At 41.8% G+C, this 17,323-nt stretch overlaps 2 protein-coding genes across 5 annotated transcripts in view; both read right to left on the reverse strand.

Moving 5' to 3' along the window:
* The window catches only part of LOC115679514 (protein NO VEIN-like), a 31,097-nt gene extending 21,948 nt beyond the window's left edge, over window positions 1-9,149 (reverse strand). The window contains exons 1-5 of one of the 4 annotated variants that reach the window (XM_056319013.1): window positions 8,562-9,149; window positions 7,560-7,897; window positions 5,542-6,220; window positions 3,335-3,439; window positions 142-319 (exon numbers count right to left, since the gene is read on the reverse strand). In XM_056319013.1, coding sequence (XP_056174988.1) covers window positions 142-319; window positions 3,335-3,439; window positions 5,542-6,220; window positions 7,560-7,897; window positions 8,562-9,074 — 1,813 coding nt within the window. In that variant the 5' untranslated portion in view covers window positions 9,075-9,149. Of the gene's footprint in view, window positions 1-141; window positions 320-3,334; window positions 3,440-5,541; window positions 6,221-7,559; window positions 7,898-8,561 lie in introns of those variants that run through there. The other 3 variants (XM_056319031.1, XM_056319016.1, XM_056319021.1) reach the window with 3 other exon arrangements.
* Window positions 9,150-10,243: 1,094 nt separating this feature from the next.
* Window positions 10,244-17,120, reverse strand: LOC115664567 (DNA topoisomerase 2-like). Its single transcript, XM_030586489.2, has 19 exons — window positions 16,452-17,120; window positions 15,818-16,116; window positions 15,665-15,731; window positions 15,310-15,580; window positions 15,030-15,229; window positions 14,719-14,928; window positions 14,482-14,595; window positions 14,284-14,394; window positions 14,047-14,211; window positions 13,615-13,956; window positions 13,397-13,530; window positions 12,957-13,317; window positions 12,687-12,873; window positions 12,536-12,585; window positions 11,992-12,417; window positions 11,735-11,915; window positions 11,582-11,646; window positions 11,389-11,497; window positions 10,244-11,162 (listed from the first exon to the last, which is right to left on the reverse strand). Exons 1-19 carry the CDS (start codon window positions 17,028-17,030, stop codon window positions 10,561-10,563), a joined length of 4,473 nt encoding a protein of 1,490 aa, XP_030442349.2. The 5' UTR covers window positions 17,031-17,120; the 3' UTR covers window positions 10,244-10,560.
* Window positions 17,121-17,323: the final 203 nt, after the last annotated feature.

Genomic DNA, 17,323 nt, shown 5'->3' on the forward strand with positions numbered 1-17,323 from the left:
CATGCAGATTTTTGTAAAATGAACACAAAAGAAAACTGAACTATCAAGAAAAGAAGTAGAGCATGCGCATGCAAGCACGTGAACATGTGTGCGCAAGAGAGAGAGAAGAGGGATCGGTGTTCATTCATCAACAATACTCACTGTATGTTGCCTCATTATTGAGTGTACTGGTGACTGCTAAGTTCTTTTCACTGGGCACAACATCTATTATTTCGTACTTCGTGCCCTCATCAGAACCTGTCTCATCTCTTTCGTTTTCATCAATGGCTTGAAGAGTATCATATATATTGTCCCACATTCCACATTTGATAGAAGTCACCTATAACATATAAGAAGGAACAATCACAGGAAGAACTAAATGGTCTTGCGGACACAGAAATGCCAAACAATCATTGGTCCAAATAAAAAATTGCACAACCAAAAATGCCTCGTGGAAATATTTTTTGGAAGGTCTTTCAACATGAGTAACAGCTAAAATAGGAACATGGCCAATCATATACATTGAATTAACACATGAGAGCTAATCCTGCCAATCCAACTCAAAAACGTTTAGATATTCGCACAAAGCCTAGAGCACAGAAAGATACTAATGGCTTCATACAGACAAAATAAACATAAATTCATGTTGGAAGAAAGGGGAAACAGGGGCTATAATATCATGCACTTCAATGTTCCAATAAGCATTTCACTGCAAATAGAGAAGATATAGCGTAACTAAGACCGAAATCATTTCTGTGGACAACTACACTGTTAACTTCTTAGCATCTTGGGCTACCCTGAGGAGCCAAATTCAAAAGGAAGCACTTTGGAATCTAATTATGGAGAAGTTGCTGCAAAACTAGAAAAGTTCGGACCATGTTTCTCTTTAGAGGAAGGAAATTTAACTCTCGCAAAGAACAATATTGCAGATCTCTTCACCGTTTCAATGTCAATCCAATCCCAAGTTGGTGGCAGAGATTGTATGGCATTAAAAACCTTTACAAAGAAACTGGCAAAATGCTCACTAATCAATTCCTTCATTGAAATAATAGTCATCAATTTACTGATACTAATTGATTTATCGATCAAACATCATCCTAGGGGGTCTGAAAGCATGATCAATTACACTTTCTATCAAATGATTATCTTCTTCCCTTTTCTTTCGTTGAGTAGATTCCACCATAACATGTCAATTTTTATCAGATTTTGATGATTTGCAATCCAAAAGGGAACATCATAAGGAAGATCATAGACATAAAACACAGGTACCACATTCACTATCATATTTGAAAGAGGAGATAGATCAGAATTGTAAAGATTGAAGGTAATTTTTTTTGTTGCGAAGACCATCTCGTCTGGGATCAAATGCTTGAGGAGATTTTCTGAACTCCTTCAAATAGCAAGATGGAAAGACCTGTTTGTTGTCGATCCATTTTTTTCTGCTGACAAGAACCCAAACGTTCACATGTATGGGGGTTGAAAAACCTCCCCAGGTAAGTGAGTCACCCAGTCACCACAAAAGGTGAGATCACACAAGGCAAAGAATTGAGGAAGCAAACTTTCCACCTCTTAGTTGCCAGAGCCAATCCATCACCACCATACCATGACCCTCATGGTTAACAATAAAAACAAGCGTGCAATTGGACTTCTCTATTACTGATAAAACCACGAGGATATGGATGCCTTCAGTTTTTTAAAAATTCAATAATAAGTGACAAAGTCCATTGGAAGCTGCAAAGATCTCAACACTCTCACAACAATTTATATTTCATGAATTTTTTTTTGGATAAATCAGCTACATTATAGATGCCTGTACGATTATCCCCTTGATGTCTTTAAGAATGCCTATAGCAGTTTTTTTTTTTTTCGATCGGGAATGCCTATAGCAGTTGAGACTTTGGTTTTATTCCCAGAAGAGACAGGGACTGCTCAAAATTAAGGACAGGGTGTGGAGATTAAGGCATTTCCTACACTATAACCATTACAAAGAGGGTATAATCTCTTTATAAATGCCGACCATTTACAATATTTACAAATGTCAAATCCACCCTTTTATTTCATTGCCCAGAACTTGAAGTCAGAATTTGGCTTTTGAATGTTTACATAAGAAAGTATGCCGCAGGATCAATCACAGGAGTTTAGGATAAGCAGTAAAAACACCAATAAATGGCCTAGGTTCAATTTTCCATTTCTTTGTAAGTAGGTCGGAAGAGTGAAAATGCAAGCAAGATGGAAGAATCGCCGCCTCATTTCAAAGACACGTCAATGGCCTTTGTCATTTGGCGACGGGGGATAATTATGTTTCCATAAATGTTTAGAACACTATCCTGAAATGACATATCTAGAACAACAGTGGCCCCATTAGCATTATGTTACACATACATGGCATGGATTTCCAAAGATGAAAAAACATTCCTAAGAAGTAGGTTAATTCTCCAACAGAATTATGTCATATAAAATCTCATGTCCTTCCCAAGAATTGTAAATTCCAACTAACTATTACACTCGTAACCAGATATTTTTGCCCCAAACCCCTTTTACAATGGCAGTACTCCAGTATTTGAATCATAAAACAGGACCATGTGAAAATTGCCTCCTATCTCATACACGAACAATCTGAACCAGGGCTTTCATGATTTTTTTCTCCCACCAAAGCAACACTCACTCTGTGCAGCTATTGCTAATTTTGTCCTCAATTCTATGTCCACTAATCTGCCAAACAATCTCATCTCACTGAGCAAAGGTTCACATCTCAGTTATCTAATGATCCAACAAAAACAATAGAACAGAAGCTTAAGCTACATTTTACAGGCAAAGATGCTAACAGTTCTCATTTCACTTGCTTAGCTTGTAAGTGCAGTCCCTGCAAGTAACCCCCTTAGCAGAGGAAAACACCATTACTCTTGCTTGATTAATTATGTACGCAGTGTCACGACTTAACTGACCATACATTCCTCCTACATCGCAGGCTGCTTGTATTTCTATCCACACTTAGTATGATAGCAGGTGCTAGTAACATGCACTTTCAATTCTTCCTTCATGGCTATTTCACCTGTGAAATCACACACCAAGTCCTATGATTCATTAACAGAGAAATGCCTAGACCATAGTCATCACAGTTGGCATCTGAACCTGTCCTTAGCAATTTAATAGAACAGGGATAGAAAATCAAGTCCAAGCGCAAAGTATCATCATGGCCATTATGAAGAATTTGGGATAATACAATCATAGTACATAAGCAAAAGAAAATGATGTCACAGAGAATATCAGTCATATTTTCAATGAGTAGCCAGATTGTATACAATTGCCAAGATATTAATGCTGATGTCATAAAAAAAATGTCCAAATTACTTACAGCAATATTAAGCAATCCAAGACAAGGATGTGTTGAAAACATAGATATTATCCTCTTTCTTTGTTGAGCTGTAATATCATATGACTGAAGCATCCCTTTTAGAACCTGCAAGAACAAAAAATGATGGCAAATGCAAACTCTACTGGATACAATAAAAATTTTCTCAAACATACAGAGAGAAAAGATCAAAAAAACCCTTGCAAGAAAGGGAAAAAAAACAGCAAGGGGTGGCTTCAATCTCGAAATGATATACAAGAAGCAGGTCCATTGCGACATTATATATATCAATAGGAACGAAAAGTATAGCATATCGGTTAGAATTAAAAATTCTGCCCAGAATCCAGCAAAGTTGCACAGAAATGAACACCTCTAACAAACCATGCTACAACTGGAAACAAACAAAAGTACCAATGGGCCCGTTTGGTTCGGCTTTTCAAATGCAACTTGGGGGAATGCAAATACCTTTAGGTGAAAGCCACTCGGGGAAATGCAAGTGGCGTTTGGTAAAAAAAAATTTGTGAAGCTACTTTGGCCTAAGTAGTGTTTGGTAAAAAAAATTTTGCAAAGGGCTTTGGCAATTTTTATTCTTAATATTCCGGTTTTGCCCCTATTACTGTTCATCTTCTTCACCGGCGAGGGTGGCCGGCGAAGGGCCGGCGAGGGCGGATCTGGCCGGCGAAGGGCCGGCGAGGGGCCGGCGAGGTCGCCTGACCTAGGCGACGACCGCCTGGGGTCGGGCGACCGCCAGGCGCCGTCGCCTGGGTCGGCGGTCGCCTGAGGTCGCGCTACCCAGGCAACGGTCGCCCAACCCCAGGCGGCCGTCGCCTGAGGTCGCGCGACCCAGGCGACGGCGCCTGGGCGGTCGCCCAACCCCAGGCGGCCGTCACCTGGGTCAGGCGACGTCGCCGGCCCTTCGCCAGCCACCCTCACGGTGAAGAAGATGAACAGTAACAGGGCAAAACCGGAAAATTGAAATTTTAGTGAGGGCAATTTGGGAAGGGAAAAATAGGCTTCAGCATTTGTGGAATGCTGAAAGCCCAAAGCTGGTTCGGACCAGCTTTGGGCTTTCGGCATTCCAATGGCATTCCAAATGCTGGCTTTCGGCTTTCCGGACTCGGAAAGCCGAACCAAACGGTTCAGCATTTTGGGAAGGGGCTTTCGAGGCCGAAAGCCCCTTCCCAAAGCTGAACCAAACGAGGCCAATGAGAGCTGAACCCACTCCCCACCCCAAAAAAAAAAAAAAAAACGCATCTCAGAAGTTAGTTAGCACCTTCACTTCAGATACTTCGGAACTACATTTTATTCCCCCTTACATCGATGCTACCAAGAGACAAGCTACTCTTCTTATTTCATCTGTTAGAAACTGCTTTAAGATCTTACCAACATAAGTTATAAAACGCTCTCCATCTTTAACTACTTAATTTATCATATCTTGCTCTCATTTGTTGGTACTGATAAAGAGATTAGCTAATTGAAAAGGGCCTAAGATGCTAAGCCTCCTCTATGACCTACCAGAATATGCCAATTGTAGCCTCTTTCAAAAACATATTCAAACAAGTAGTTGTTCTCACAAAAGCTAAGTTCCTAGAGGCTTAGACAAGCACGCCAATAGTAAACATCAAGCATAATCTTCTCCCAAGTATAAAAGCACTCAAATCTAGAACCAGGGTATCTCAGAGTTCTGACATGAAGCATGGAGCATAAAATGTTGTAGTATCTCTTATCGACTTGCTGATGACCTACAGGTGAGTTGCCAATTAACCAGATAGATTCTCTTTATGGTATACTCATGAACCCCATATCGGGCTTGTCCAATCCCAAGGGAAAATAAATGGTCAATACTTCCCAGGTAAAGATAATCGACTTCTCTTTTGAAAAAGATCCGAAATAAAAAGTTAGGATGGCTCAAGTCGGGTCAGACATAAGCTTGACTTGTAGTATACAAGGACATTATAAATACACGATATTAATAATTCCCCGTATCTCACTTTTATCAAAAACAAGTTCCCATATCTCAGTCCACACTTGCTAGCTTATCCATTTATTTCCTAGGTCATAGGTAGCTAGCCCTTAGACTTGGTTGTGCTATGAATAACATATGAACAAGTGATCTAACAGTATGCAAAAGATAATCAGATGAAGATAAGGATTACATATAACATTAAGGACACGACAATTTTTCTCTAAATAAGAATGAAAAAACATACTTGAGTCACGTTTTGCTCCCGACAAGTCTCCTTCCATGTTGTGATGAACATTCTCATTGAACTATAAGCAAGAGATAGATCATTTTCATTCAAGCCGGCATCATCTCTTTCCCCACTACCATTGCCCCCTGAAAGGGCATCCTTGTCTATCTTATCTCTTCTTAACAATTTGTTGGGAACAGAGATGCTACGCGAAGCATCTTTAGACTTCCTTTTCTTTTTCCGAGTGACAGTCTCAACACAGTTTGAGCTTCCACCACCAGAAAGGTCAGTGTCCGTTTCAGCTTTTAAACCAAGCCTCGTCCTCTCTTCAATTGCCGATGGATAAGGACAGCTACCGACTCGGTCACTTTTAGTAGCCTGTGATGACCGATCCGAATGGCTGCTCAACTTGCCTTCATCTTTCTTATCTTCATCTTTACAATCATCACTATCCTCGTCTTCAGAGTTTGATGACAGAAACCTTAAATGCTTGACACCAAAATCCTCATGCACTGAGGAGAATGATTTAACTCGTTCAGATATAGAACTGAAGCGCTCATCTAGTTGTTTCTTCGCCATAGAAAAAAGAGGACGCTTCCTTGTTTTATTCTCAGATCTCTGTTTCGACGACTTTGAGCAATTCTTTAGAGTAACATCCTCCAATCTCCTCGCTTCACGCACACAAGAAATATGCATCCTAATGTCATAAATTCCAGTACAGCAGATTTCAAATAAACCTCCATAATGAAAACAATTACTTTACTAAACATAATGGCATTAAGAAAGAATCTAATCTAATGTTACATTGCACCCAAGAGACACTGTACAACCAACATATTGAAAACAGGCCACATTCAATGCCAAGTGAAGGCTGTTACCATTCTTTAATCCTTCTTTGGCAGAATTTAAATATATTGATCACTATTCTCATGTAACACCAAGATTCACTGGAATGTAAAAGGAAGGAGGGAGGAGGGGAGTTGCTGTCGCTATAGGTTCAGTGCATGACATCATTTTAAAATGCGTCTGCATTAGACTTCAGAGACATGTACGAACAATTCCCAGAAAATGTCATTGCCAATTCCTGATTGTTCTATAACAAAAGTACAAAACTCAAAAGATGAGTCGACCGTGACCACTTGAAGATAATAAATACCACGAAAGATTGAAAAGAAAATTTTGTCTGTTAACGGTCAGGCAGTGAAATCAGTGGACCATTTACAGCAAGTTCCAAGTAATGTTGTAACGGGTGTCCAGTCAGTTAGGCCAAAAACAAGAGCAAAGTTAAAGGTAAAGTACACGATTTAGAAAATTGAAAAGAGAAAATTGAGAGATGAATTGACTGCACAAAAAATTTTCATTTCTTTTCTTTCCTAAAGGTTCAGGGAATAACTTGAATACTATGCTCTCTTCTACAATCTTGAATGCAGAACACATGCTTGCTTTCAAAAGAGAGGTCATATTAGAAATTTACAACGACAACCTAATCAATTAACCAGCCTCTACAGCTGCTCTTGAATGTGAGAAAACTTGCAGAAAGGAAAGAGCGAAAAAGGAGAATTTTTCTATCATTCTAGAATGGCATTGGGAAACTTCTTCAGTCATGGAAGGAGCATCCTACATCAAAGAACAGTCACTAATCACAGTAACTCATGTAGCCAAGTATAATGCAGTCTTGAACAGTACTTAGACCTTCTCTAAATAAAACTCGCATTAAAATTGAAGATCAAGACTTGAGAACTTCAATTACTGACAAGTTGCAAGGGTAATAACTACATGCAACTGTAGATAAATAACAAATATAACCAAATTCTCTTAATCATGTCAACGTTGTAGGAAAAAATAAGTTTTGGGATGTTATAGCTAGAATTTTCCTAACTCTATTAGAAACTACACTAGGTTTTCTGCTTGTCTTCATATTCAGGAAACGAGCTCTATCATATGAAAATGACAATTGCTAATTGTTGTTGTTCAAAAAACCTTTCGGAAATGATAAAATTATGCATAATAGAAAGAAAATTGCACACATTACATACCCCAAATTTTGAATTCGTACAGCAAGATTTTCTTTGCTTGAGACGGATCGCTTCTTAACAATAAAATCAAGGAATTCCTCAGTCTTCACATCTTTTTTGAAAGAAGTATCCAAAAAGTCACAAAGATAAGAAATTATCTCCTCACTAGTTATCTTAAACACCGCAGTAGCATCGGCCTTCACAGAAAAATAATGTAACACGAGGGGATGTCGCAATAATGGACCCAACTCTAGCTCTTCAAACCGTTCCACTCCTTCATTCTTGCAGATAGCTACTTGCAGATCATACAACGATGTGATCCACCGAACCCCGACAAAGCAATGGATAAATGCATTCATCTGATAATAGAAAGGCTATAGTCATAAAAAGAAATTAAGACAGCTCATGTAAAATGAAGACGCACCTTAGAGTTCATGTGCATACCTATGGTTAACCATGCAGCAATGTATATGCCAAATGCCCCCAAACCCAACACAAAAACACACTGCGACCACGAGCACGGTCGTGCACGCAAAGAGAGAGAGAGAGAGAGAGAGAGAGAGAGAGATTTGCTTCATGGTAGTTGTAAGAGAACCAAGTCCAGTAAAAACCAAACAACTTCAAACATGTTCTAATATCATCATATTCCATAAAAGGAAGCATGCTCCCCAAAACTCCACCATTGAAATAATAAGGCTAAGATCCTAACTTCGTCTGTCTCTGATATAGTGTCTATGCATATTGTACTTCTCATTTCTATGCTAAGAAAACAATCTCATGTACCCAAAGCTTCAGTTTCTCAAAACCCCGTCCCAAGAAGTGAACAAGTAGAATCCGATCCCAACAAATATCAAATAAGATGATCGACGACCGGACTAGGAAGCACCAACTTGTTCCTTGCCAGAGGCCAAGCACGTTAGTAATGCGGAGCTCATGCTTCAAAATTAGCTTTCAAATCAAATTCATTCCTTATCATGCCAGCCAGACAAAATGTCGCAGACCGGTTCGTCCTCATTACATTACCTTCCCTTCAGTCGCCATGAGCCGGTGAAGCGCGGGCACCTCCTGCATTTGAAATCCAAGGGAGCTCCACGAATCCACCCGCAGGGCCAGCAGCGCGGCCTGCGACACTTTCCAAGCCGAGACGCTTTCCCCGGCACCGACGAGCTCACGCCATGCCTTCGTCACCGCACGCTCCGTCCCCTCGACGAGCTCCTTCCGGCTCGGGACCTGGGGCCGCACCTGCGGCCGGGGCGCCACGCTCGGGAACTGTTGCTGCGGCGGGAAACTAGGGTTTTGGATAGGGAAAGCAGCGTTCTGCATCGGATAGCCGGGGATTTGATTGGCGATGGCCATGTTCTGGTGGATGAGCTGGAGAGCGGGGTTTTGGAAGTAGAAGTTAGGGTTTTGAAGCAGAGGATTCGGCATCGGAGTCGGCTGCCGCTGCACCTGCTGCTGGTGTTGCGGCGGCGGAGGAGGCTGGCCGCGGCCGCGGCCGCCGCCGGAGGGGCGGGAGCGCGGTGGTTGCCCGTACATGTGGTAGAGGAGAGAGCGACGGAGAAACGGTGGAGAGCGAGAGAGAGAGAGGGACGGGGGATGGGAGGAGGGTTCAGCAGAGGTTTTGCGGGTATTTATAGGGTTCAGATTTGGCGGTGCTTTGCGTGCCCGAGTCCTTCCGTTTTTTTAGTTGGCGTTCTTGCTTGCGCAGTAAAAACAAAAAAGTTAATTTCATGAAAAACGTCAAATTGATACACATATAATAATTTTATTTCAAATTAATTTTTTTACATCAAAAATCTCGTATTGATTCCGTTAAATTTTATCGTCATATTGTAAAGTTTGACAACAAGTGACAGTTGAAATCTCGTTAATTCCATAATGATCGATTTTAATACATGCTTGCGAATATTCAAATGGCGAGCCTAAAGAATGTTTCTTTGCAAAACTTTGTCCTTCCATTCTACTATTCATCGAAATTATGTTTTGGTTTCGAAAGGAGAAATCTCAATTACAGAAAAGCCATAAGGACAAAAATTTTGTTGCAGTCCTTGTCTTAAAAACTCCAACTAAAAGCCCCAAATTGAATGATAATGGTCATGGGAACATTGGGGTAGCTTGCACTGGAAAGTCTGGAGCAAGGACTCATCATCGTGGCTCGGGAGCAAGGGAAGGACTCCAACTTCTTGAAGTGAATGTTGGGTTCTCCGGAAGCAGAGCAGAGCATTTTGGTTTGAGAGTGCTAATGTTGAAACATCATCCTCTCTGGCAGAAGTTGTTCTCTGGATTGTAGATCTTTGGTTGGTGATGGATTGGAACTGTTATTTATCGCATGCTTTTCATGGGTCTCTGCCTGCGTCTACGAGATAATGTAGTAGGAGCATGCTATCTTCGCCCGATTTATTTTCTTTTTCTCTCTTTTCTCTCCTCGGATGTACCCAAAGACAAATTTGAAGAATAATCTTTAAATTTCGCGACAATTAATAAATCTATCGGCATGATTAGTGACTTTTTATATGAAAGAAGCAATTACCAAACAATATTCATAACCGATAGTTAGCAACTACTTAATTTTCTCTGAGATGAGTACTTGAGATTCACCTTCCAATTCAATGGAATTTATGTGTGACAATGTCCCATTGAGCTACACAATCCTCAAATCATAGATGGATTTGCGATTCATTCAAGCTTTCACTGAGACGAACACATTAAGCTAAGAGCAGAAATTCCTTTTCGTTGGCAAACTAGGATTGAATTCCATCTATTAAAATCAGTCAAACATCACATCCGCGAGGCACCATCCTGTGAACTTCTTAAGCAGGTCCCATATGTGGCTTGCTAAGAGGAAATGCACATCCGAACACATGATGTTTGACACAAGAACAACTACGGGATTACATGAAACATCTCTGAGAAAGAATGAGATGATCACAAACAACTGGAAACCAACGAAGGACTCTGCAACTTTCCAAGTTTCGAAAGTACACGGCATTGGTCATCCATGGAAGAGCTGCTTTTCCATCAACTAATCGTCATCCTCGTCAAAATCCGAATCCTCCGTCGGCTTCTCGCTTTCGGAATCGCTCACCACGTACCTTGTCTGCTTGCGGTTCACCCTCTGAGGCCTTTGTTTCAGAGGGGCCACTTCAGCCACTTCTTCACCGTCGTTAGACATATGATTGGATGACAGTTCCTCACTTCCGGTGGAGCTGTCCGCCTTACCTTCCCTTCCCAGCACAGAACTGCTTTTCTTATTGAAAGGAGATGCCCTCATCTTCCGTACTTTCTTTTCCGGCGAAACTCCCGTGCTTTCAGCTGGCTTTAACATCTCGGTCAAGAGCCGTTGGGTCGTTCCCCGAGCCTGCTGCCTGTTGGCTTGACCTTTCTTTGTTGCTGCAGGTGGCTTTGATATCTTCGCAGCAGCAGATGGTTTTCTGCCTCCTTTCTTCTTTGCCACCTCTGCTTCAGAGTCCACTGTCTCGTAGTCATCGTCATCATCTCCACTGTCATTACTATTTTCTTCCTCTGAAGTCTCCGAGAGGGTGATTGAGGGCTTCTTCCTTGCGGCAGCCCTTTTGCTGGGTTCTTTCACCTTGACTGGTATTTCAGGCACTTTGTCCTCTAGAGCTGCGTTGCATGGAAAATGTGTTACGCTAGAATCATCATCACCAAGTAACTACAGGCCACAGCAAAAGGATACAAGTATCAAGTAAACTTTGGGTAAATATGGCACATGTTCCTCTACGCATCAGCATTCCTTAATGTTCACTATCTCATGTAGCCACAGTATTTTACAGATGAAATTGACTTTTTAAGTCGAACAAATCGAAGTCACTCCAGCAAAAGCTCTTACCTGACGAATTATCTGGTGAAGATTCAAGGTTATAAGCAGCAAGTCGTTGTTTTAAGTCAAGCAACTCGAAGTCCTCGTCGTCATCTGAAACTGAGACACTCTTGCTAGGCTGTATAAATGAAAACAGAAAGGTGAATATCATCATCAAAGACAGCTGCCTTGATTTTAATTACAAGGAAGAAACCAAGCACACCTTCAGAGATGGGGCTTTCCTAGCAACGGCACCGCGTTTTGGTTTCGCAACATCAGCAGCATTTTCTGAAAGAGTAACACATCTACTGTCAGTGACTCCATATAATAATAATGATGCAAGCAGTTTAAGTTATAACACGAATTCCAAATTAACCTGCTTCCAATGCAATGGTTGATCCTTGAGTGACTTCTGCTTGAGCTTCTGAATTATTAGCTTTGGTGTTATTCTTGCGAGGCTTTTTTGGTGCCTGTCTGGAGACTTTTGTGCCAGCTCCATTTGCTTTGCTTCTTGCCTTTCTCGTTTCCTCAGCTTGGGCATCCATTTTTTCTTGCTCCTGCATACCACAGCAGAAAGCATTAATCAAAACAGAAAATAATGGCGTAATGTCAAGAGGGCATCAAAAACCATACATCAAGTTTTTCCTCTAGAGCAGAAAGATCATTCAACCACAAATTCTCCGGAGTTGCTTTTCTCAGGGCATCAACCTCGATAACAAGCTTATCCTTATCAGCACATAATTGCTGAACTTTCTCGAGGGTCAGTGCGCCAATTGCCATGGAGAGCAGATACTCATAATCACTGGCCCTCACTCCTTTGGTGGAGGCCTCTGAGTTCTCTTCAGTTTCTTCTGAATCATCTGTTGACCCAGCCACTGCTGTTTCAATTGTCTTCGTCTCCTTCCTAAAGGGAGCAAAGCCTTTTGCTTGCAGCTCTTGGAACAAATCTGCTCTCTTTCTATTGCTCACAATGATCTCTCCATGGACAACACCAAGAATAAACCTAACCTTATTGTCCAACATCACTAACTTTAACTCCAAGTTTTCCAGCAAAATTTTCTGCAAGGGAGAAATAGAAAGGTACTCATATTATGCTATTTGCAACCAAGTCACATATGAAAAGCCTGGGAACACAAGTAAATAACTGAAACCATTTCCTCGCTTTTGATAAGATTACCTTTCTTTTCTCATAACACTCAAGCCTTAAGTGGAAGAACTCCTCTAGAACTGCAGAAATTTAAAATGAGACATGGATTAGAATACCCTATATAAGTAATAATCCTACTAAAATATGGTTGATCATGATCTAAGCAGCAAAATTAGCATACTTTGTTCAGGGCTATCATATTTCTTAATCACTCCATTAGAGTCAAATAGGTGCATGTTACTCGTGCTGATTGTTGAGGTCAGCTTAAATTTCTTCAGTAAACCCTCTTGCTTTGCTATCATCATGTTCTCCTCTGACAACATAACTTCAAAATGTGCAGTTACATCATCACTGTGCTGCCTAAATTCCTGCAATTGGCAAATACATTTCAGCAACGATGTTCAAAGACAAGATGTTATGCACAAGGCTGGGTTGCTTGAGAGCTCATTACCTTGATGAAAGGATCCTTTGCTTTATCTTTCTCTCCAGTTGATAATGATTCCAAGAACTCCCTGTAATCCTGAGTCCATCGACGTATCGGAAGCTCTGTGATCTCCAGTGTGGTATCATTGACTTCCTCAATTATCCCACAAACAGTGTAGCTGACACCAGCTTCCTTCGTGGCTGTTTTCTCAATGGTCCCTCTAAATCCGCGATACCAAGGATCCATGGGCTCCATCATTTCATTATTCAACAAACGTCTCAAGTTGGCAATGATATCTCTTGGATTGTAGTTGGGGATGTAAGAACTCCATCCAGTTCCAATTCCTTCACTACCATTGACGAGAACCATAGGTAAGACAGGCATGTACCTGCATTACGTGACCAGTATTAGCTAACACTTTCGTATTGGGTAAATTGAATAACAGGGGTCCTATAATGAGTAATTACCAAGTTGGTTCAATAGATTGCCCATCTTCACTTAAGTAGTTCAGGAGGTTGTCATCATCCTTTGGGAAGAGGAACCGTGTAATCGGCGAAAGCATCGTGTATATGTACCTAGGGCTAGCATGATCTTTTCCTCCCTGCCAAAGTAACATATTCCATGTAAGTGAAAAAAATATTGTAGACAAACTGATTATCTTCAGTGAAAAATGAAATATTCTCACCATGTTGCGGGTCCCAAATTGGCCATTCGGCATGAGAAGGTTAATGTTGTTGCTGCCTACATAATCCTGTGCCATTCCAATTATGGTACTAGCAAGACTTTGCTCACCATGATGGTATGCCGAATGCTCGGACACATAACCAGAAAACTGGGCGATTTTTGCTTCTTTGACAAAATTCCTTTTAAATGAGCAGAAAAGAATTTTCCTTTGACCTGGCTTGAGGCCATCAACCATGGAAGGAATTGATCTTTGAAGATCAGCCATAGAAAACAATATCAGCTCCTTGTTAACAAAGTCACTATACTTGATGAGCTTCTCCTTCTGATCAAGAAAAGTACCAGGCTGCGGGAAACAAAATCATAACTCCATTAAGTCACATCTAAGAATGCAACAAGTACCTCGTGTTCTTATAATTTAGACAGCACTTCCAACCTCGAACTGACGAAGCCAAGTCTTCCTTGCTTCGATCTTCTTCTTGCTAAAAGCAAGCTCAATTGCGTCTCCGTCTTGGTCATTGACCCATACAAAATCCTTCTTGTGCATTTCAAGATTTTGGAAGTATTGCTTCCCCTCTTTTGAGGTGCTTGTTCCCAACCCCTGCAGGGATCATTCGACTATGTTACCCATTACAAACAGTAACTGAGTTATACTTCAACAACGTAGACAAACCTTATAGTACTTGATTGACCACCCACTTGCATTGCCCCTCAAACTTTCCTTCCAGGACTCATACTCCGGCATTGTATAGAAACTTAATTCTCTTCCATTTTTATGAGTAGCCTGTAGTTACAATTAGAGAAGGCTTCGAGCTTTTTTTCCATATACTAAAAACGGTATAAATGATCGGCTTAGTTTAATCATCCCTACCTTGACAATCGGAGTGATGAATTCAACTAGGAAAGATGGAACTTTGAGCAAGGATGGCCAGAATGAATGAATGAAGTTGATTAAAAGGCCTTTAATGTGGGAGCCATCATGATCCTGCAAATGCACATCCAGAAAGCAATATATACTTATTTACAATATACTATGAGCATCATTGACAGTAGTCGCACATGCTTGACTAAAAAATTATACCAAACAAAATCTATAGAAGAGTGAAACCTGGTCTGTCATTATCATCAAATGACCATATCTTAAAGATTTGACACTGTCATAATCCTTATTTTGCTGCAACCCAAGAATCTGCTTGATGTATTGTATCTCTTTGTTTTCCAATATTTGACTATGGCTGGCTTCCCTCACGTTGAGTAATTTACCTCTCAAAGGAAAGACACCATAACGATCTCGTCCGACAACAGAAAGCCCAGCCATCTGCATCAACTCAGTTTGGTTAGTTAACCCTTTGAGAATGCTCAGCCACAAAAATTAAGAAGCTTTCCATGTCACACGTCCAAAAGGGTACCAGCACTTACTGCAAGGGCCTTTGCTGAATCTCCTTCTGTCAAAATCAGGGTGCACTTATCAGAGTTTCTACCTCCAGCATCATTGGCATCCTCAAGCTTGGGAATCCCACGGAGGTTCTCTCTCTTTGACCCGTCAGTTTTCTTTAGGTCTTTGCTCTGCTTGAAATTTGCCCACGAGAGGAGAGACTCAACAATTCCAGACTTTGCCACTGCATCATAGCAAGCATAAGCAAAAGTCGCCTAAAAATCAATCGATCAATTTCATTAAGTTCACTAAAGAGTGTCCAACCTTTTTGTAGGAACTTGTCAGATAGTTCACACTTGGATCCGAAGCTGCTCTGACGAAGTGTCAAAGTTTCCTTGGTTTGAGAGTCAAATGCAGGATTGTCAATCAGGGCATTGACAAAAACCCATAAATGACTTTTAACGTTATGGGCTTTGAGGTTGGCATTCTTGTTCTTCTTGTTCACAACATTCATAACATGGTTGGCAATCTGATTGGTCACATAATCAACATGTGTCCCTCCCTTGATAGTAGCTATCCCATTCACAAAGCTGACCTGTTGTAGAATTCACAATGTCAAATTCGTTCAGTAGTACTAGCTCTATATTTGCCCGTCACCAGAAGAAAGTATTCAAAGTACCTGTTGAAACTGTCCGTCACTTAGGCTTACACAGACTTCCCACCTCTCATTCACAGTCTCCTCAATCCTGATCCAATCAAGTAAATGTAGCATTCAGAATACCATCCCAAACTACAAAATACTATTAATCAGAAAAAAAGAAAAGGAGAGAACCTTGGGAGGAGGGAGCATTCTGGTTTATTCTTAGAGGCAGATTTTAGATAGAGGCTGACATATTCGGCAAACGTTTTGACAGGAACCCTTTTCCCGTTCAGCTCGACCTTCACCGTCTTTCCAAGACACCCGGCCATATCAATCACGCGCTTTTTCATCAAAGCAACCACATCATCTTCAAGGTGTGTCATGTTAAACTTTGCCAAGTCCGGTTTGAACGAGACCTTGGTCCAGTTTTCGCTCGCCTTGCAAGCCTTAATATCAGGCGCACCTTTTACTCCCATGTTCTTTGAGAAAACCTTCAGATCAGTAGAACAGATCAGCATATGAGTTCGACCAAATCGATTCCACTAACCCAATAGAAATGGCAAGAACATTCCACTGAAAACCAAAATGAGTGTGTTCAGTATCCTAATTCTGACCAAACAAGGGCAGCTGAACTCCAATACAAAAAAAGGGCAGCTTAAACCAAGACAGTAACCTTCCCATCAGAGCAATGTACATAACCAACATAGAAACAAACCCGAAGGATTCTCAAATCTTGAAAGCTACAGGAAATGACAACGTAAGGCAGATCCAAGACACAAACAAACGGAAGCATATCTAGCAGTACTTGATCACGTCGCTGTGTTACCTGCTTGTACTTCAGGCCGTTCTTGCCATCGGCCGTCTCGATAACAAACTCGGTCGAGAAGATATTCGTGAGCTTGGCGCCGTACCCGTTCCTCCCCCCGGTCGTCTTCTTCACGGTGTCGTCGTAGTTGCTGCTGGTCAGCAGGTGCCCGAAGATCAGCTCCGGCACGTAGACGTTCTCCTCCCGGTGCATCTCCACGGGCACGCCGTCCCCGTTGTTGTACACGCTGATCAGGTTCCTGTCCGCGTCGATGGTGACCTTCAGGGAGTCCATCCCGGGGTCCCGCTGCTTGTTGTCGGCGGCGTTGACGAGGATCTCGTCGAAGATCTTGTAGAGGCCGGGGACGTAGGCGACGGGGCGGTGGACCACCTCGTCGCCCTCGTAGACCCACAGCGACTGGGTGTGCTTCTCGACGGAGCCGATGTAGGTGTCGGGGCGGAGGAGGATGTGCTCGAGCTGGGACTTCTTCTGGTAGGTCTCCTCCACGGTCCTGCCCTTGCGCGCCGCCGCCGCCGCCGCCGCCGCGGCGGCGGTGGTGTTGGCGATGTTGCTGGTCTGGAGGGGGAGCGCGTGGGCCATGGGTTGCGGCGGAGGAGGAGGAGGGGAAGATTCTGGAGAGGAGGAATCGCTGCGGCGAGTGAAGTGAGAAATGACGGTTTTACAGAGAGAGAGTGGGAAAGAGAGAGAAGTTTGAATTTCGAATTGAGGCGCTTGCTTTTTGGGCTTTTTGGTAATTTCGCACATCACTCTTTTTTGCACTGAGATTTTCTTTTTTCTTTTTTTGGATAACGACACAAATAGTTTCTGAACTTTAGTTCAATATTCAATGTGGTCTCTGAACTTTTTATTTGTTCAATATAGGTTCTGAACTT

Source organism: Syzygium oleosum, unplaced genomic scaffold, assembly GCF_021117445.2.
Source record: "Syzygium oleosum isolate NSW1041296 unplaced genomic scaffold, Sole_v2.1 Sole_v2.01, whole genome shotgun sequence".
Taxonomy (NCBI): domain Eukaryota; kingdom Viridiplantae; phylum Streptophyta; class Magnoliopsida; order Myrtales; family Myrtaceae; genus Syzygium; species Syzygium oleosum.